The sequence below is a fragment of the Tyto alba genome, unplaced genomic scaffold (genome assembly GCF_018691265.1).
Source record: "Tyto alba isolate M040663 unplaced genomic scaffold, T.alba_DEE_v4.0 Super-Scaffold_32, whole genome shotgun sequence".
NCBI lineage: Eukaryota > Metazoa > Chordata > Aves > Strigiformes > Tytonidae > Tyto > Tyto alba.
The window spans coordinates 4,848,623-4,869,142 of record NW_024881307.1 but is presented as its reverse complement, the minus strand read 5'-3'; the positions used below and the strand labels follow the sequence as shown (position 1 = coordinate 4,869,142).

The following is a 20,520-nucleotide window of genomic DNA, read 5'->3' as shown; positions in this document are numbered from 1 at the left end:
ATAAAGCTCTGCTAAAGTGCCCCTGAAAAAATGTTCGGGATGCCAGGGATTTGCAACAACATGGAGCAGCTGTACCAGGGCGGTAGGACAGGGAGATAAGAGCCGGAGAAGACAGAATTTCATAGCTGTCATCCGCGAATGGAGTGGGGAGCAGCCAGGGTTAACTGAGCTCTAGTGATGTGGGCTGCAGGGCATTCTTAAAGAGACAGAGGGTGCTTTTCTTTCTAGTGGGCAGCAGCCAGTTCAGATGCCAGAGCTGGGTAGCAAGTTGCAAAGAAGGCTTTGTTTCAGCCATGCCAAGCTGTTATCAGAGCGGGGAATCTTTTTGTCAACTACTTTTGAGAGCATAAAATGCATCGGAGCAGCAAGATTCTTGAATGGTTTAACGATCTCTCCCCCGGCAGAATTGCTTCTGTCTGCAGTTTAAATGGTGGTTTTGGAATCGGAGAGCAGAGGAGCAGGGAAGCGATGTGGTAGCAGGTGGCGATGCAATCATTTAGCTCTTCATTCTTCATCTCCCGGGCAGGCAGGAGGATTCCTTCCTGTGGGTGCAGGTTCCTTTGTGTTCGTGCGTGCCTTGTGAGGTCCAGCAGTTCCTCAGGAAAAAGGATGCCCTGACGCAGTGCAGGGCTGGGACGGAGATACAGAGGCTTTGACTGAGAAATCTGAAGTCGCGGTGAAAGGGATGGGGGGGTGGGGGGAAAAGCCGAGCAAGACTCTTCTGGAGTAATGTTCTGTCTTCATGGGAGTAGGGGCTGGACTGAGAAGCTGTTTAGTGTTGTTAGTGAGTGTCTGGGTGAGCTCAGCAGATTTACAGGTGTCTGAGACCAGCCTGGACGAAAGTGTCGAGCAAGGTTAAGGAAGTCCACTGGTGATAGTGGGGGTGAATCTGATATATGCGAACGGGATTCGGATTGAAATCAGGGGTGGCTCAGGAGGAGTCTGAAGGGTAGAGATTGGGGTAGTGCTTTGGGGGAAGGCTTTAGGAGGCTGATTTTGGTTGGGATAAACAGATTGGAACAGTCCGGACTAACGGAGAAGCTGGCATAACTGTAAGTGGCTTATATGACATAGAAGCGCACACTGTACCCACCAGTGCTAAAGAAAGAGATCAGACCCTTTTTCCTCTTCCTTCTCTTCATAAATCTACTCACAGGTCTGAGCTGTTCTAGCTTAGTACCGCATGGAATAGGGAGTGGCGGGGTGGTGGTGGTGGAAGGGATTGAAGGAGCGGGGCATGTCTGTACCAGGAGACGGGGTGTAGCCCAGCCCCTGGCACAGAGCAGCCGATGTGAATTTTGCTCTCTCCAATGGCAGCTATTGAAGCTTTATCCAGATGTCAGGGAATTCTCCCTTTGTGCTGAGCTTGCATAGGAACAGCATATAGGAGGGTTGCTGCTTAATTACTGGGAGCAGAGGGGGATGTGGCTTTCTCATGTTCCGAGTGCTATCCAAAGAATGTAATTTATTTGTGGGGAGTTTGAGTTGAAATTTTGCTGCTGCTTGTCCTCTGGTGGCTACCTTTGCAATGTAACTGGAAGTATAATGGTGTGATATTTGCCTCTGTCCTGAAGGGATAAGAAAAGAAGGATACATCAATAACGGAGGCAGTACTGTAATGATTTCACAGGGACCTGTAATTAATGGATGAGCTCCTGTTTCTGTTGTTATTTTTCTTGGGGTGTATGGTAGTCTTCCCCTGGTCAAGCTGTTGTTTTGCTTTTCTCTTCATCCTCTCTTGGCCTGGACACTGGTCTTGCAGCTGGGATGCAGTCAGACCTGGTGGTCAAAGGTGGCTCCCTGACTTGCAGTAGAATTTGAAATCGGTGCAGCCTCTTGTTTTCATGCCTTTCACTGCACGGTTGAGGTCTTGCACTGTAAGCCTCTCAGGGTGAGGGCCCTGTCTTTCTGCAAGCTGCCCAGCCCTCAGCATGGTGCTGTAAAACAAATAAATACAGGGCTTACTTTTATTAGTGCTTGATCTCAGAGACGTCTGTTAGTGTTATCGATGTGCTTGTTAATCTTCATTTTTGAGTACACTGAGTGCTGTATACATTATCTGTCAGTACAGCGCAGTTGCTTCTGGGGTAAAATATGCACTAGCTTATCATCAGTGTGCTAGAACAGAAAATATAATGGTTTCAGAGGAAAAGTGAGATGGATTTAGTATCAAGTGGAAGTTGGCAGGGGACTTAAGGATTTGTAAGTGTCTTTGTAATATATGATTAGATGGAGAATTTGTGAGAGGTCAGCTCAGCCAGCCTTTTCCACTGTATCATCCCAAACCAGTGGTTTCCAGACCGGGAGCTATTACCTGTCCACGATGCATTTGCTTTGTTCTCTTCGTTCATCCTGACCAGGATGCAATGCCTACCGCTGTTGGGATGTGATTCTGTCATTCTCAACCTACAACTCTGGGCCTACAGGGCAAAATGGACTGGGTCCCCTTGTGCTATCCTTCCTCCTCATTTTCAGAGATCACCTTGAATCAGAGAGGGCTAAAACTGCATTAAATTTCCTCATGGATAATACTGTTTATGAAAGCGATAGCTGTAGTTACTGTAGGGATCTTGGGCAGTTCCATGTGTGATGGCAGTGGTTGCAGAAGAAATTGTCTAGGAAGATACTGGCGATGCTCAAAATGCGTGTCCTGTGCGATGTAGGCTCCAGCTCTCACTCGAACACTTTGCCTGTTGATTCTGAGCCTAACTCCCCGCAGCCTCTTTCCTAACATCATTTCACCTTTCCTGCCTTTGGCTTTCCACGTGCTGATTGTTTGAGCATGATGTTAAGGACAACAGGTAGGGCTCTGTTTCCTGGGTGAGGTAGGATCTGCTACTTGTGAATGTCTTTAATTCTGTGTGGTTTCTTTTGTGCAATTAAGGAGAGCTAATTAGCTCCTTCTAGTGCAGTCTCCTTGCAGAGGTAACTGACCTCTTGTTAATCCTGGATTAAGTTCTTACTAAGAACTGGCTCTTTGTGTGTCCCAGTTAAGATGTTGACACTTTGTTCTCTCTCTCTCCTTGTTCTCCTCCTCCCCCTCTTCCTCCCCATGCCTTTGAGCACATGATTGCCTGCCTCCTCCATCCCCCACTACTGTAGGAATCCATGCAGTCTTAGCAGTCACTGTATCTTGCTCCATGAAAATGACATTGTCAGTTCAGAGTACTCTCAAAAGACTTTTGCTTGATCTGGTACCTGTCTAGGAGCCCATTTTCTGCAAGGGAGAAGGAAGAGTTTTGGCAGTGCTCCTTATTGCTTAATGGGGTGAGAATACTGTGGGATTTGAAGAGCAGGACCCTCTTTGTACACTGGAGGCAGGAATGATGTTCTATGGTCTGAGCAGGAGCTATCAAACAGGACCACGTTGGAGAACTCGCCTTGTACAATGCTGTGCGTTCAAAAACAGAGTCCAGACATTCATAGTTAAAGAGGGTGTCTAGGAGAAAAGCAGCTTCGGTGCTCCAACAGTGGTATGAGCAAAACAATTAAACATGTGCCAAATATTAATTACCACTCAGATGCGTCAGTTACCCACTAATGCTAATTCTACTTGCAGATCTTGAGGCTGCAGCACTACGCTGAGTTTTCCCTGAGGACACACTTTCTTGACATTTCTGATATGTCTTTGAAGATAAGGCCAGAGGTGCTATGAAAGCGTAGGTGTCCTCTGGTTCTGTTCTGAACTCAGCTGAAAAGTAGAGATGATGGGGAATAACCGTGTCAATGGCTTTACGTTTTCCAAACAGATCATATTAAAAATGGACAAAGAATTATTGGGGAAGGTGAAATGAGAAACCTTAGGTGTTTTCAAATCCAAGTGTTCACTGTTCCCAGGTGTTTTGCAGACAGACTTTTAAAGACTGCTGTTTGTTTCCATATCCCTGCTGTGGCTTACAGGGAGGGTAAGATTGCTTTAGCTGGATACAGAGTTTATCTCAAACCCACTTGTTGCTCTGCAGGCCTGGATGTTCAGGGGCTGGACTGCCTTGCGTGTGTGGATCATCAGCCCTGGGCTTTAATTACTTGGACAGTGCATCACTTCCTCGCACCTGAGGGATGCAATATGTATGAGTATGCTTGTGTTACGGCTGGGTTTGAGACAGTAGAGCAGAAACCAGCCCTGCCACTCAGTCCAGCAGGCAGTAAAGGTACGGCTCTTGATGTCTGCATGAACACTGATAATCCTGCCGCAGATAGGCATGCTCTGAGTTAGAGCATCCTTGGAGGCAGTGCTCCTGATGTATGACTTTTCACCTTTCTGTAGGGCTGTGGTATTCAGGCTGTGGTGGGTGACCGTGTCATGCCACGAATAGCTCAGCAGTCAAGCCCTCCTAAAACTCCTCCACACATGAAATAATGCCCTAGTACTTGTCTTGGTTCTTTAGCACCAGTACCAGGGCAAGGGCTGAGAGACATATCTGCAAGTAAACCCAGTCGACATAAAATGTGTTCTGCAGCTCTTAGACAACACAGGAACCAGTAGTTTCAAGTTCAGAAGAGCTTCCTTAACGGCCTCTAAAGATCCTCTTCTCAGTGCAGTATTATTGAAGTATTATCACCACGAAGCAAGCTGTCTTCATAGCGACAGGAATGGAAATGTAACAGAAGTATTTGTATTTCTGAGAGTTTTGGGTTGAATTTTGCACAACTGATGAAATTTGTAAAGTATCTGAGGTGTCGCGTGATTTTTCAAATTACCCATAACTTTGCTTTTTTGCACACCATCCCAAATAAGCCTAAGAAGCTTTTTCTCTAAGTCTTGCATTTTTACTACTGCTTTTGCAGTGTTTTTGGAAGCAGAGCCTTCGTTTGATTCATCTTCTCTCCTGACAGTCTGAAGAGTGGGTAGGTCTTAAGCTCGTGTATTGAATCTGTCCTACCACTTCATGACCTGCTCTGAGCCTTTGCATGTTTTCCATGGTTCCAGATCTGAAGTAGCCATTATACTGAGTTTCATCAAAGCCTTTGGGTCAGTGTAGCTCTCATGTGCCTATTGAAAAATAGTATCTTGTTCAAACCCTAATAGTCATTCAGATAAAACACACCAAAATTTGTAGAGGCTGAGAATCACACTTCCAGCTATTTTCGTATATCTTTGAAAGCCATAAGAGAAAAAACACTGAAAGATTCATAGACTATAAAATGAAATGGGACCATTCACATATCTCTTCCAAGCCCTGTCGAATGCGAGGTATAAAACTTGACTGAATTGATTCTGATTTGAGGTACAGAACAGTTTTTAGGAAACCACAAAACCTTGCATAATATTGTTTGCCACAGATGGATAATCTAGCCTTGAATTAGTTACAGTGATTAGTTTTGTTTACTTCCAAAAATGTGTGTGTCTAGTCAGAATTTGTCTAGCTTCAGCTTTCAGCACTTGGTGCTGTTGCACTTCCATCTGTTACCCAGTATTCTCAAACATGTGTTCCAGGTGATCATTTAAAGCTTGTCATTCCTTGACCTCCAGTCTGCATTGAATGGATTCAGTGCTGCTGCCTTTATTGTTTGTTGCTCTTATCTAAATTCTGTCCACTTTATCCATGCTGTTCAGGTGTTGAAACTAGATACAGTCCTAGATGTAGCGTTTCAGTGGGAGTCACAGCATCCTTGGATACGGAGGTGCCGTTGTGTTGGACAGAGGGAATAGGAAAATTTGTATGCTGTATGCCATTTTCTTTAAGCATGTTTGTAAATTGACCAGTTCACCAACTTTTGTAAGCGTTTGAAACTTTCAATGGTCACATATGAAAATGAAAAGTCAAGGTGAAAGTTATAGTGGCTCTGCTGATCACCTTGGTTTTTCTGACTGGATAATGAGATTTCGCTGCATTCTTAGGTTTGTATTGGAGAAATACTTCAGTGGTTTTGGTGAGGACCACAAGACTAATGCATGTGGATTTCTTCAGCTGCAAAACACTGACACATGGTCCGGTGAACTGAAGATTAAAGTCTTGAGAAGAAGGCGTTGCAAAATTAAGAGAGAGTTCCATGTTAAGTCAATGTGTGTGAGGGCAAGGTGGTGTGGGATTTGGCCCTAGCTCTCACTGCCAGTTGTTACTTAGCTTTACGACTTCTCCTGTTAGAGACGGTGCGTTTCCACATAGGTAGAAAGCCCCATCCTTACGGGGACTTGCAGATTTAAAGCCTAAATTCAGACATTACTGGGTGAAGTGACAAATATTTTTGTCAGCTCTTGTTACTGTGTTATGGATTCATTTTGTTTGGTACTGTTTGTAAATCTCCAACACTTGTAAGTATGTAACAATATGAGGAACTTTATCATCCTAACAGAAGTTTCTCCCATGACTGCAGACAAAACCTTGAGACCACAACCTGGACAAATGTGTGCTAATGGAATTAGAGGAGTGAAAAACAGGTTTGCTTTTATGAAATTAGATTTTGTGTGCCAAGTTTGTTTGGGGTGAAAATGGATGTTTTAGATGCTTGTGACTGGCAATACTAAATGGAAAACATGAAAAAAGAAGCTTGGTCACAAGGACATCACAAAATTGACATCAGGCTGATGGATCTCTTAATGGGGCAATGCATTTATTAAAATAGCGGCATATACACGGCAAACCCATGTGCATTGATGTGTGTTCTTTGAGTAATATTAAAAAAAAGGATGGTACTGTTTTACTATCTGTATGAAGACATGTATGGTGACAGCATTTTTAGCTTAAAATCCTGTGCATCATTTGAATTGCACAGTGACATGAGTCTGCTGGAGCACTGATTCTTAGGAGCAGAGCACCTCCTGCTCCCACTGATTTTTATTGTAGTGAAATGATGGATAATCAGCCTTTTGCAAAGATGCTCTTTTGGGATGTTAGCACTGAAAGCGGTGGCTGATTCTAAAGAGAAGAGAAAATGGTCAACGCTGTCTATGGAATGGATGAAATGCAACAAAAGAAAGCAAAGGGCAGAGCGATGAGTATTTACATTGCTTAAGGCACGGCTCCTTCTGTTATCAGTAAGTCCCTGAGGGGTCATTTCCAGCATCTAAATTTGGCTGTAGTCACACTTCTGATTTAGGTACTCTGAATCATACTCTGGAGTTGCCTGCCTGGCTCAGCTGGTACCGCAGGGAACTCTGAAAATAAACATCTAAGGTGGGCGATGTGAATGTAGACCGGAGACTGCAGAGGAATAGAAGCGGTCTAAGGTGTAAATTTTTAAACTACTGTAGCCACACTGGTGCAGGAGCTTCTCTGGGTGTTCTTTAAGGCTTGTCTACGCTGGGAAGTTATTTCACACTTAAAGGTCTGAAATACCCCAGGGTATTTCCACACAGAGACACTTGTGCTTCACATCAAGGGTGCTACTACAGGAAGCGGTCTCAGATCAGTTCTATGCTATTTCCTTGCACAGACAACGTCTGATCTCATTTACTGGAAGGAAGAGTGCAAGCTAGTTGATTGTTTTGCTCTCTTTCATCTTTCAGCCTGTTTAATTTATGTCATACTGTGAGAACCCTTGAAAGGGACTGAAGCCTTTCTCCTTATTCTGGTGTAAAGATGTCCCTGAGTGGGCGTGTAGGGATACACTGGTGTGTATGTCCCCCAAATGCTGCTGTAGAGTTGTAAATTTTGTGTGATAATGTTTCTTTAAAAATCCCAGGCGTGTTTACACATGGATAGGCATAAAAAATGAAATGCAATTAGCTTCCTAGATGAAGTAAGCTAAATTGCATTGAGGTCACCTTAATTCTGAATGAGTGTGTCCTCACAGCATTTAATTCAGTTTAGATAATCCACTTCACCAGTTAATTAGGGTTTAATTTTCCTGACTGTTCTTGTATTGACACGCTTACAGGTTTTGAAACTTTCTCCCTCGTGTGAATGGTCTGATGTGTCCACAGGGAGGATGAATATGATTTTTTTCCAACCTGTAGAATCTTAACCTGTGAGCTTTGCCGAACTTTGTGAGCAGCATCTAAAAGCGACGGGTATAATCAGGGGACCTTGGGAGAAAAAAACCCCAAACAAACAGACAAACCAAACCAAAACAAAAAAAAAAAAAAGAGAAAAACCAAAAAACCAAACTCAGAGAGGCCTCCCCCACCCCCGTTTCCTCTGGCAGACGTGAATAACGAAGGCATGGAGGGGGGTTGCATTATGTAAAGCAGCAGCCCACGGGCAGCGTGCGTGCGCACGCGTGTGTGTGTGTGTGTGTGTGCATGCGTGTGCGCGCACGGGCAGGAGCGCGTGCGGCAGAAGCGGCAGCGAGGGCGGGAGGCGCGCAGAGCTGGGCCGAGCCGCACAAACAATCCTCATCCCCAAGAGCGGGGCGGGGAGGGGGGGGACTAAGAGAGGCTGAGCCATGGCCGGAGCCCCAGCGGCGTGCAAGGGAGCTGAGAGACGGGGCTCTGGGTGCCCGTGAGGAGCCCCAGGCACCCCCCGGCCCCCTCGTCCCTTCGGGAAGGGCTTGGAGATGGTGCAGGAGGTGAGCAGCCTCCCACCTCACCGCCGGCCCACCCTCGCTCTCCCCCCACCACACACAAGTGCACGAATGAATGAATCCCTAGCTGCTCCGCGCTGCACTCCGGTCCCTAATGGCTACCAGGTTAGTGTTACTCTCCTGTTCCTCCTGCAGATGCCTTTTCCTCTCCCCTCCGCGTGTGCGTGTGCTGTCTGCGGTCTCTGAGTGTGTGTGCACGCGCGTGCATCCGTGCGTGTGGCAGACTGAGCCAAAGTGCTGGGTGTGCTGTGCTCGGAACAGGTTTGCTGAGCAAATCGACCATCCGAGCCATACGCTTTCCAGGCAGATTAAATCTGGAGTCCATGTTGGTTGCTGCTGCTGCTCCTTTCTGTTTGGGGGACTTGAAAGCAGACAGCGTGACATCATGTTGCAGAGATGCTTCGTTTCTTTTCCCTTCCACAGGCTGATTCCTTTTTTTCCTTGTTCTCCCCCATGCACGTGCCCTACCTCTCCTGCAGTGGAATTGCTAAAGCAGCCCTTTCGATTGTTTGAAACAACCGATGAGCAAATCTGATTTTTTTTTCTTTTTTTTTTTTTTTTTTTCCCCCCCAGCTTTCATTCCCCTCACCCCTCCTCCTTTTCCCTTTCCGCCTACTGCCTCCCCCATCCCCCACCGCTGAAGGGGCAGTTATTGCTCTTATAACATCTGGGTACACGGGAGAGAGGCTGAAGGGGGTTGAAGTTGGATGAACTGGCAATGCGTCACAGGAGGGCAGCTGGAGCTGCTGCAGAAATATGATGTATTTGTTTGCCCATGTGCTCCCTTGCTCTTAAAAGGGCTTGGAGCATGCACGCTGATGTCTTGGTTCTGCTTTGCATTCCTCTCTGTGGTTGTGTATTTGCAGCGATGGGGAAGGACTGAATTTATTTGTGCCTCTTTTTCAGACGGTCCTTCAGAGTCTATAGAGGTAGGGGAGGGCAGTAGGAAATGATGGCTCATTGCACTGTGTGTGTTTATAGGCAGTGAGAATCTGATGAATCCCCCTTCACTAAAAAATTGCTTTTTCTTAGATTACTGGTGACTAGCATTGTCCTGTCCATCATGGAAATCACTGGTTCAGTAAAGAGGATATGTTCCTGTTTCCTGGCTTCATTAAGTCTCATGCCTCTTCAGGAGAACTCCTTTTGAAGCTGGTAGATTTAGGATGGACCTTGTGATTTTGGCTCAGTAGGATGGAAGGAAACTTCAAGCTGAATCTCAGAGATATATTTTGCATCAGTGCAGTCACTTTGGATGCTCAGCGTTCAGCCCCAGGAAGCCCCCAACTGCCCATGCCACTGAAAACCAGCAAGCTGGATAAAGCAAGAGAGAATATGTCATGTCGGGGGGGGACAAGCCTGAACCAGGTCCTTAGGACAAAGGACTGTGTGTGATTCTCGCACTGAGGGTGTCTGACTCTTCCCAGCATCGGCTGCAGCCCTTGGCCCTCTATTTTTAACTTTCAGCTGGACAGTGCTGCTGCATGGTTAGAGCAAAGGGGAGAGATTGCATGGAGGATATCAGGGTGAGGGGATGTGAAATTGTTGCATTGTTGTTTTCAGAATGATCACGGGATGAGCAAAAGAAATTGGTTTGATCCCAGCATCTTCCGTTAACTTATAAAAGCTGATGCTGATGAGCAGCAGGAGCGAGTGGGAAGACGTAAAGCTCTAGCTTTGTCTTCTACTCCTGAGATACACAATATCGCTGTCCACCCCCGCTTTGTCACTGATAAGATGTGGTGTGAAGCTTCATTAGACGTTTAATCTGTGGATTATAAAACCCCTGCCAAGAGTTTGGAATGTGCTCAGGGGGATGCTACCTGCGCTGGGGATAATGTCCTGGGATGCACATAGCCTTGCTGAAGTTATAGCAGGAGATGGGCAGAAAGGAAGAGTGCTCGTGCTCTTCTCGAGGTGTTGTATTGCACCTATGTCCTCATCTAAAAATGAGCATGGATCTTTATTACTAGCTATTCAGTGGTATATTGCATTTTTCTTGCTTTCCCTTGAAATGATGCACGTGGATTGTGGTATGACAGCAACAGTGCATCTCCAAAACATTGAAAGATTTTGATGTCAGCTTGGAAATAATGCAGTTTAAAATGTATCGATTTTAATTTTATTTTTTGTTCTTGGAGCTGTCAAGTTTTTAAACTTTTCTTCACATCAGATATGGCTTAACAGTCCCCTTCCTCATTATATTTATTTTTTAAGACTTATGAGCTCTGTTCTGACCCAAGTTCCAGGCTCAGATTTTGAAGACAGCATTAAATATTGCAATTCTTGCGGTTAATTCCAAGAGCCACTGGCACTGCAGTGGGGAGGAGAGGAAACAATGCCCTTATCTGTTCCTCCTTTGGAAGTAGAGCTGGAGACTGAGTGACCCGCAGGTGACCATGCTGGGGCCGTGTCTGAAACGGACATGCCATCAGCTTCAGGGGGATGTGAAATGATTGTTTTGCGTTATTTCCCCTTTATTGCTTCCCAGATTTCATTGTATTATCCATCAGACTTTTGTTTCATGTTGTTTGTCTTCCTTCAGAACAAATGGAATTATATTAATTTGTGAGTGATGGAGGGGTTTAGTTTATGATTTATAACACGTGTTGGTTCCCTGCAGATTGAAGATCTTTTCTAAATTATGACTGTTGCATTATTGGATAGTATTATTAAGATCTGTAATGTTCTATTTTGAAAACACTTTCCAACTTTTTCTTGGGACTTTTGCAATAACTCTGAGTAGGAAGGGAGCAGTGGAGGGATTGTTTCATACACAGCCCAGTGGGAGTTTCTGTAATATATCAGACTATTTGTCCATCGTTGATAGTCTGTCTCTAGTGGTAACCAGTATCAGATGATTCAGAGAAAGACAATGACATTGTTAATAATACATTTGACCAACCTTACAGTGCTGTATATGGGCAGAAGGCAAATTCCTTCCTAGCACTTGCAGTGATTTGCTAATCTCCTGAAGCATAATAATTGCATTAATTTTATCTCATGAATATGTAAACACACTAGTGACTCTCATAGGAGTAGGACACCATTCTGTGAAAAGTCAAAATAATCAGAGTAAATCTTTGACATAGATGGACTTTTCTATTAAAAACTAGTTGTTTAAAAACCATGCAGGATTTATACTATTCTTACGATTCTTCTTAAAGCAATTGTCATGAAACACTACTCATTTCCTGTATAGCTCTATAGGTGTCATTGCTTTTAATATAATGGTTTTTGTCTTTTTTTACTGGGAGATGTAATAAAAGTATAGTATTTTGTTATTGCTTGTAAAGCAATGCTAGGCCCGGAGAATTGCTTGAGGATATATGAGGGTTTTCATTCTTGTATTATCAATTTGAAGTGAGTGTAGGTTGGTGGTGATCAAAAGTTGTTACCATCTGCTTGCTGTTTGGTAGACTGCATAATGAGTTTCTGAATCTCATCTTTATCCACTGATGTCAGACTGTATCACAGAAAAGTATCTTTGTAGGCGTTTAATTAACCCCCTTACCAGCTTTTTCTGAGGAGAATTAACTCTTTTTGTACTTCAGCCAGGCTTGAGGTGCCTTCTTGACCTTGTAGCTTTTCCTGTTCTTTTCAAGACTTTATCAGTAGAGTTGTGTTTTATGCTTGAGCATCTCTTTCAGTCTTGTTTATGAAAGCATGTAAGCACAGGCTTGACTTTGTTTGCACAGCCCATAAACTTCAGACATACAGTTAAATATGTGTTTAAGTTCTTTGCTGGTTTGGGGACATAGTGCTCAGCACTTTGCAGAATGAATGCCCAACCTTTGCAATGCTGTCAGTAACCCCAGTTTTGGGCCTTGAAGAGCTTACTATCAGGTAGGTGCTGTGAGCTGCAGGGAGGCGTGAGCAACTTCAGCAGATCTGCTCTTGTAAAGAATGTTCTTTTGAAAACTGGTGGACTTGGAGTCTGCCGATGAGCTTCCAGATCAGAACTTTCTTGAGGAAGTCCAAGGGGTTTAGAAATATACTGCAGGAAATGGTGACCTTGATCTGTTCCTGCCGTTTGAGAAACTGGTGATCACAAAGAAGGTAGGGAGCTTTGCGTGCCTGAAGCTGCCACTTGTTTAGATGAGCTGCCCTCGTTGTTACAAATCATTTGATAGTCTTTGTAACGTAGCAATTACTTCTGGCAAAATTCTAATTCAGATCCTGCAACTGGCAGATTCAAATGGATTTGCTGTGTGTTTTCTTAATCTGTGTGTAGCACTACTTGAGAGGAGCACTACAAGCTGCTATTGCACAGTGCAGCCGCAGGTGCTGTGTCAGTGCTCTTCTGCAAGCGGTTGTGTCTGGAGGATGGTTGGTGGCTATTGAGGGATTTGGGAAAGGACTGGTGGAGGGGGGCTTGTTTTAAGCCCAGGGATGGTTGCGTTGGTGGCAGGCAGCAATTATTTCAGGCTGTCTTGTAGGATGGACAGACTTTCATGTCAATTCAGGACTGCTCGAATGTCATTCATGCAGAATTTATTTAAAAGGCATGAACAAAGTCAGGTTTCTTGTTGAGTTCCCTGTTAGAGTATTGCAGAGGGTCCTCAGGGTTCCTTTATAGCTGTAGGAATCCCAAGCTCAGCTTGTGGGATGCAAACTGTAGCCATTCCCAAAAGCTACTGCTTGCTGAAGTCTCTGTTCATCGGCTGGTCCAAATCTTTACAGGAAATACTCTGTTGAAGGAGGAAGTTTGGCCTTTTTGTGTCTTTTCTTGCATCCTTACTTTGTGGAGCATCCAGGGTAGGGTGTGACCAAGGTAGCTTGTCCATGCATTGCCAGATGTTCGTTCTTTTTCCACCACCTAACGAAAAGCTCAATTCTTTGCTACGCTGCTCCAGATACGGAGGCTTGTCCTCCATGAGACTGAACAGAGTTTGGCCTCGCCCTTGCCGCGGCACACTCGCTCAGGTTATTTTTACTGCGGCTCCAATCGTAAGACGAGGTGTTTCTCTTAGGCAGAGTATGAACATAAATCAAGAAGACGTACTCTGCCTTTCCTGCTTTCACATACTCCATGCAGGAGTGTCACCTAGGAGCAAGGGGCCGCTGCTTAGGTGGGCTTGTTTGTGTTCTGTCCCTGACTGAATCTGTTGCATCTACTCAAGGCCACACTGCAGGGGTATGTGCGGCCCTGAATGCGCTCTGGTCAATTAGGTCTGTAAAGCATTATTTATTACTATTATTTTTTTTTTCAAAGTGGGTCAAGCCATTTTGGCATTTCAGGCGTTGATTCCTGGTTCAATTGCAGGCCTTGGTCACTATGGCAACTGCAGAAAGCGTTCGTCATGGCTGTGCCTTGGGTCAGATTCAAACTCCAGGGACTGAGCAGGAGCAGTGAGAGTTTTGAGGGGCTCAGGGCAGGGGGAGGCGAGTGGGACAGAGCTGCAGGCTTGGGGGGTTTTTGTGCCCATCCTTGCTGTGGTAGAGGTGAAAGGCTGAAATAACAGACGCTTTGTGTTCTTCATTGTGTGCGCACCCGTGGAGTCCTTCATGTGAGAAATACTCAGCATTGCTCAGTTATCAGATAGTGTGAGGTGGATTCAGAGCCCCTGAGTTTGATCAGCTCTCTGTCACTGCCTTAAGGGAGAGCCTAAGACGTGCCTGAAGCTGTCTTTTTTTTTTTTTCCCCTATCTCTGCAAAGTTGATAATCCATATCTAACAAAATATGTACAGATGGATTTAGTTTTTTAAAGCATGCCAGAGATGCAAAGTGACTGGAAAATGAACTTGGAGGCCAGAGTCTGCCTAAGCTTGCGCTTGGCAGAGCTGGCACCAAAATGTATGGCTATGGTAGTGTGAACTGAGCCTGGGCAAACATATACGCGCCAGCTTTAATCCACTTAGGGCTGATGCTGCTCCTGTGTAGCTGCAGCAGTGTGGGTTACTCAGCCATGACTGAAAAACCCACCTGAGGAGCTTTGTAAGGTGATTAGCTTGAATTGGCCTCCCTGGCCTCACACTGCTTAGCAGTATCTGTGCTAGGCGTGTTAAGCCAGTTTTAGAGCATGTGTGTGCTCAGTGTGAAAACTGAGAATGTGTCTTCCATGCCCACGTGTGAGTGAGTGTACGCTGGAGCTAGTATTACTGTATTTATTGCAGAATTTGTCTCATTTCTCATTTAATTACAATTTGAGTACTGAACTTTTAGCAGGTTTCCTCTGAGTTTCGTATACACATGGTGCAGCTGTATCCTGGTTTTGAACTGGTTATTTTGTGCTATATGAGTAAAAACTCAGTGCGCCTTCATAATGGTAACCTGAAAGCAAGCAGAACCCAGACTGAATTTGACTTGGTCTTTAGAGTTTCTTGAAGCTGAAACTCAAAGTGAAACTTGTATGAACTCACACGAACTGAAAATGAGAAGGAGGTTGTGCATGATAAACTCAGGTTTTGTAGAGCTGTAGAAGAAAAATGAGTATGTCTGTTCAAACAAATTTAATGCAGCAATACGTGACTCGGTAACATTGTCTTCAAATTCTTGCCTTGTATTTCTGGGGACCTCTCCCATAAGCTATTTTATGTTGATTCAAGCATGCTGCGGGCAAGATTTAGGAAATCTGATATAATGCCAGATAAGCAATAACACAGCATGAGCAGGAGCAATAGAGCCTCAGACTTTAGAGTTCTTAACCACAGGAATGGCAGTTGAAAGTAATTTCCAATTCTGGAAGCATTGCTTATGAACTTCAAGTCTTAGTACCATTTGCACAGCACTTTCTGCACGTGCAGGTAGTTGCCGATTGCAGTTGGTACACTAGATATAACTATGCTGGGTTGTTCAAAAAGTGTGTACAACTTGAGCTTCGCAGAAGTAGCAGCAGGAGGACAGAAAATGAAATACCCATTTTAACTGAATCAGCTGAAAGTCTGAAGAAACCGGATACTTTTGTACATTTCAATAAGCTAAAAACACCCTGATAATTTTACTTCATGACATACCTGAACTGTTGCAGGCAGTGCTGTGGTGAGAAGGGCCCAGATCATCTTTTGCTTAGTCTTCTGTTTTGTTTCAAACATGATTTGGAGGGATTAACGCTTGAATATTGCTACAGTTGAGCTGTACATGTAGATAGTATTCACGTGTCTTGACCAGGGAAAGCGAGGACGTGGTATGCTATTGGCATAGTTCACCCATGAGATGTGCCATTGTTAGGTGTGAACTGTGATAAAACAAGGAGTGGAATTACTCTGCCAGTCTTCACACTGGAGCTACCTTTGGGTTTAGAGGGCATTTGAGCAAGCAACTTTTTTTTCTATAGCAATATGATTCACAGTCTATTAAGTAGAAATAGGTAACAGAGCAGAGTCCGTAATTTAATCAGTCTTCCTACTTACAGAATGTTTTGCAAACCAGTTTTCCTCTGGCCTGTTCGTTATCTCTATGAATTTCCATATTTTATATTATTGAAAATACCTTCTATGGGTTTTCAGTGAAGTGGCACACTACTGTTCTTGCCAATTGCAAGCTCACTGTATGAGTGTGAAATTTGATTCTGTTAGTATTTACATAAGTAACTTTGTTGCATGCTTTCTGCAAATTGTTTAGGGAAAGTTTCATCACTTAAGTATTCACCCAAGCAGTGAGCAAATAGAGGATAATTTATGAGACCAGTTCATCCAGTACTAAACCAAATTAAACTAAACCTGATAACTACTGGAGGAGTGTGTTACATTATCTACCTGTATCCGCTAACCAACATTTGTCAAATGTTTTCGTCACCTTCAAAGGTAAGAGGTGGACATGATTTTTATTTGACAATTAATGAAACCTCAGGCACGTATTCAACTTTTCTAGATTTTCAGAAAGGAAACAATCCCTTTTAATTACTTCACTGTACATCCCATTGTGAGAAGCAAACTTCAGTTTGCTATATATAATTTGGCTTAATTTATAGCCCTTAAGAGTTTGATTGTGCTAGCTTCTTCAGTTTGATCCCTTACACTTGTAATTCCCTCATCCTTTTTCTATTGCCTGCTCCTCTGTCTCTCAAATGTGCCCCACTTCCTAATGCTCAGAAGATAACAGGGTCCCGTAACAACTCAGCACAGCCGAGTTATTACAAAGTCCATCCTTGGATCAGCCCAGGCTCCACTGTACCCTGCAGGTTGCAGAGTTGAACAGTACCAGCTGAAAGACCTCAAAGATGTTTGGGCCGGTCATAAATAGATTTGGCTGCTGAAGGAAATAAGTTACGTAGGGAAAAATGGATGTAGTGTGGGGTATTTTGAAGAGTCTAGCAGGTAGAAGAGTCATCAAAAGAGAAGAAACAGTGAGGAAATCTGAGTTTTCCTGTTCTGTATAAATACGTCTGTAACTGGCTTTCTCATTTAGGTGTTGGGGCATTTGCTGAAGATATGGCATGAGAAGTTCCATTCCCCTAAAAGTGTCCTAATTTCTGTAAAACTCTGAAAGATCTTGCTTTTCCCCATCAAAAAAGGGAACTTTTTTTTTAAAAAAAAAACTCATGAAAGCTTTTATATTTCAGCAAAACATTTTCATGCCCAACTCTAACTGGTGTGGGAAAGGATGATTTGACGTAGGAAATCATGACTATGTTGTATGTCATCATGACTCCCCTCCCAGCACCCCATTGTTTTTGATGATCTTTAATGGAGTGTTTGCTAAAAGATATGATTCCAATTTTGTGCATCCTATTGAGAATAGTTACACTTGTTGAAATAAAGGAGGGACAGAGTGGGACTGTATTGAGAACGCACTGACATCTCCCTCGTTCTTGAGTGCAAGTTTAGATTTTCTAAGCTCAGGTCATCGTTTTAAACTCTGAGCTGACAGGAGAGGATGAGTTCATTCTCGTAGGCGTTCATCTGTAGTCAGATGAACAGAAGAGTGGGTGGAGAAAGACACTGGCAGGCCATTGTAGTTCCCTCTGCCACTGGTAAATGATAACTGTCTACAACCTAATTTTACTGGGGATGTAGGTCCTAAGTGTGGCATTGGGTGCATTGTTTCGGGAAGCCAGATTTGTCCGCTGTGCTAGTGGAGAAATCTGAGGGTAATGCTCTACCTCAAGGCATGGGTGCAGTTGCTTTCTGTTTGTAGCTGAAGATTATTAACCCTGCTTTTTCTTTCTTTATTTATTTCTGCAGTACTGCCAGTAACTCAAACCGCAGCACACCTGCCTGCTCCCCGATCCTGCGCAAACGCTCCCGGTCCCCGACACCGCAGGACTCCCAAGGAGACACCATGGTGGAAAAAGGCTCAGACCACTCGTCAGACAAATCCCCTTCCACGCCGGAGCAGGGTGTACAGCGTAGCTGTTCCTCTCAGTCAGGCCGCAGTGGGGCCAAGAACTCCAAGGTGAGGAGCGAGCAAATGACTTTGGCCCAGATGTGCATGTGTCCCCAGTTCTAAACTCTTTAATGCAATACACTGGCTTTGTCCTGTGACATTTTTTCCCTCTGGCTAACTTTCCTCCTCCTTCCCCCATCGTATTTCTGAAAATGCTCCTAACAGGGAGCCATTTGTGTAGGTCAGACTTCAGCACAACTCTATCATCCTGTCAGCAACCTGAGTCCAGGAGTTGCTGGTGCCTTGTACCGCAGTTCCATGATGGCTTATGTAGGCTAACGTTTTTGCAGTCAAGGCCCTGTTTCATTGGGAGGCTCTGTGGTTTTGAGAAAGACCTTGAAAATCAGCTGTTGCAATTACATTTTATCATCTGGATCATGAAGGGTCATGGAACAAGTAAAGGTTCCTCTGTGCCAACAGCCTGAGAAGGGCCCATGAATTTCTCCAGTCCTGTCTAAGCTCTGTGTTGAGATGAGGTTCAAGTTGCACAGAATCAGTTTGCCAATCCTCTGCACATTGCCTCCTCTTGGTGCAGTGTTATGGCTGTCTTGACCAGGATAGATGATATTTTCCCTAGAAAGGTATTGTGTCATTTGACCATATTAGAAACGGCCTTGTCTTTGCTGTACTGAGGAAGAGGTTTTCAGGTTTGATGACTCTTGATTTTCTGTGAGCAGTGGGACCTTGTGAAACACACACGAAGGCCTTGGTAGCCAAACATAACCTTTGTTTATAACCCTGATGTCTGAGGTATATTACAAGACAGCGGTCAGGAGCACTTGTTTTTTTCTAGATTTTGGAAGTGGAATATTTCAGCCCGAATAACTTCACGGTGTCACAGGCATAACTCTCATGTCTTGTGTGAGATGAGTTGTTAGATCTTTGCCCGATTTATTCCTGGATTGTGTCATGCACACAAGAAGTCTTCATCCACTCCCCTTTGTGGACACTGTCAGCAGAGGAAACAGGATTCACTGGGGATGAGGGGGGGAGTACGTGAGCTCAGAGACTGGGGTGAGTGATTTTTTCAAGATGAATCATTTGAGACCTGTCAGTTCTGAGGCTGCCCTTGAAGTCAGACTTGCTTCCTGCCCACACAATGCCTTCCAAACCCTGCCCCAGGGTGCAGGACTGGATGGCAGCCTCCTGCGTTATGGTGCCAGCAGCTTGGCCCCAAAAGAAAGCTGTGCAGATGGGAGGGAGGCAGGCAGGATGCAGGGCACGCCATGCTCACAGCCACACAGGGGGACACTCTGTCAGGGAAATGGTGTCCCTGGTAAGGGGGGAAGTTACAGAGATGATTTGCACTGCCCTGGCCCATAAAGTGCTGGGACTTAAGGCTGTGCAAGTGTGATTTTTACCAACATGGTGACTGCTAAAGCCTGACTTTAATTCATGGTGCTTTTCACAAAGAAGGGGGGGAGGATATAATGCTTCCTGTTGGGTTTGTGGGTTTTCCTTCTCTTGATTTGCGAGGTAATTTTTCTTCTTTCCTTAATTTCTCTCTTTTCATTCCTGCATGCTTTCTCTCCGATTAAGTCACACAAGCGCCTCTCCAAAGTAAGCCTTCTTTTTTCTCTCCTGTCCCCCCACTGTAGAACTGTCTCATCACTCAGAAACCCTCCCCATGGTACTGAGCGGTGACCCCAGTAAAAGGCATTCTCCTGGTGCGGCTGCGAGAATGTCAGCAAGAGCTCAGCCCGATGCCTGTAGCCGAGAAGCTGGTTTCACTTATATCACTGGGATCTTATTAATATTTGCTCACATGGTGTGAGAACTGGCCTGTTCATCACACCCTTTCAATTACTTCCACCTAATTTTAGCCTTTGTTTTAAGGTTTGCTTTCCCTCTCTCTTGAAGTGAGTTGCTGTCTTTGCCAGGGAGAAATCTGCTGCCTTTGGTAGCCTGAACAGTACCACAATCCCTTCCCTTTCCTCTCTTCCTACTTTATGCCTTTCAGAAACAAGAGTTGATCACCGTAACGTCTTGCTTGCTTTTTATGATGAATAATAGTTTTGTGGCCAGTGATCTCAGCTTATTGCCCTTGCACGCTTTTCTGTGTGATGTAAATATTAAAGATCGGTGATTTCAAATGAACCCAGCTTAAACCTGTTAGAACAGACCTGTCCCAAATGAATTGTGAGAATTCATGGGCTCGCTCTGAAAGGTAATAAGTAGAAGATCCTTCTGTGGGTGCTTGGATTGGAGATAAGCTCATTTGGGATTTGATCTCACATCCCTATGCTACCCTCAGAAGAGTGTAAAAATCAGAGATGCAGATGGGATGCTTATTGGACAAAGTACCAGGCTGTTGGCATTTCCACACGTATACAAGTTAAAACCAGAATGGCTTGGATGGCTTCATAATCCACGAAATCAATGCCTTGGCCTTTCCCCAGTTGATGCCTTAGATTTCATTCTAGGCAAGTTCTTAGAGAGCAGTGAAGTCTACAGTGCTGACTTACTGTTTTTCCTTGGTCATAATGCCTCTTGTAACCAGCCTGACCTTGCATGATTGCTGGTGTCTGCTGGAAGCTTCTTTATGTCTTTTTTTTAGACAGATTGTCTTGTGCTTGGTAACCATAGCTTGGATAACTGCGAAGGACTGTGGGACTAATGTCTCAGGTGAGGTATGAAAGAAGTTCTGTGGAAAAGGCAGGTCTGGAGTAGCAGAGAGTCCTGAAAGGAGTGCTGGTGAGTAGAGGTGCGTGGGTCAGGACAGGTC

At 44.5% G+C, this 20,520-nt stretch overlaps 1 protein-coding gene across 18 annotated transcripts in view; it reads left to right on the top strand.

Annotated features, from left to right (window-relative positions):
* The window catches only part of GRAMD1B (GRAM domain containing 1B), a 147,739-nt gene that overhangs the window by 89,876 nt on the left and 37,343 nt on the right, over positions 1–20,520 (top strand). For 7 of the 18 annotated variants that reach the window (XM_042800692.1, XM_042800690.1, XM_042800691.1 and 4 more), the window contains 2 exons: positions 17,594–17,804; positions 19,335–19,355. In XM_042800692.1, coding sequence (XP_042656626.1) covers positions 17,594–17,804; positions 19,335–19,355 — 232 coding nt within the window. Of the gene's footprint in view, positions 1–723; positions 1,053–1,085; positions 1,157–8,228; positions 8,572–9,843; positions 9,993–16,152; positions 16,214–17,593; positions 17,805–19,334; positions 19,356–20,520 lie in introns of those variants that run through there. The other 11 variants (XR_006166059.1, XM_032993030.2, XM_032993031.2 and 8 more) reach the window with 6 other exon arrangements.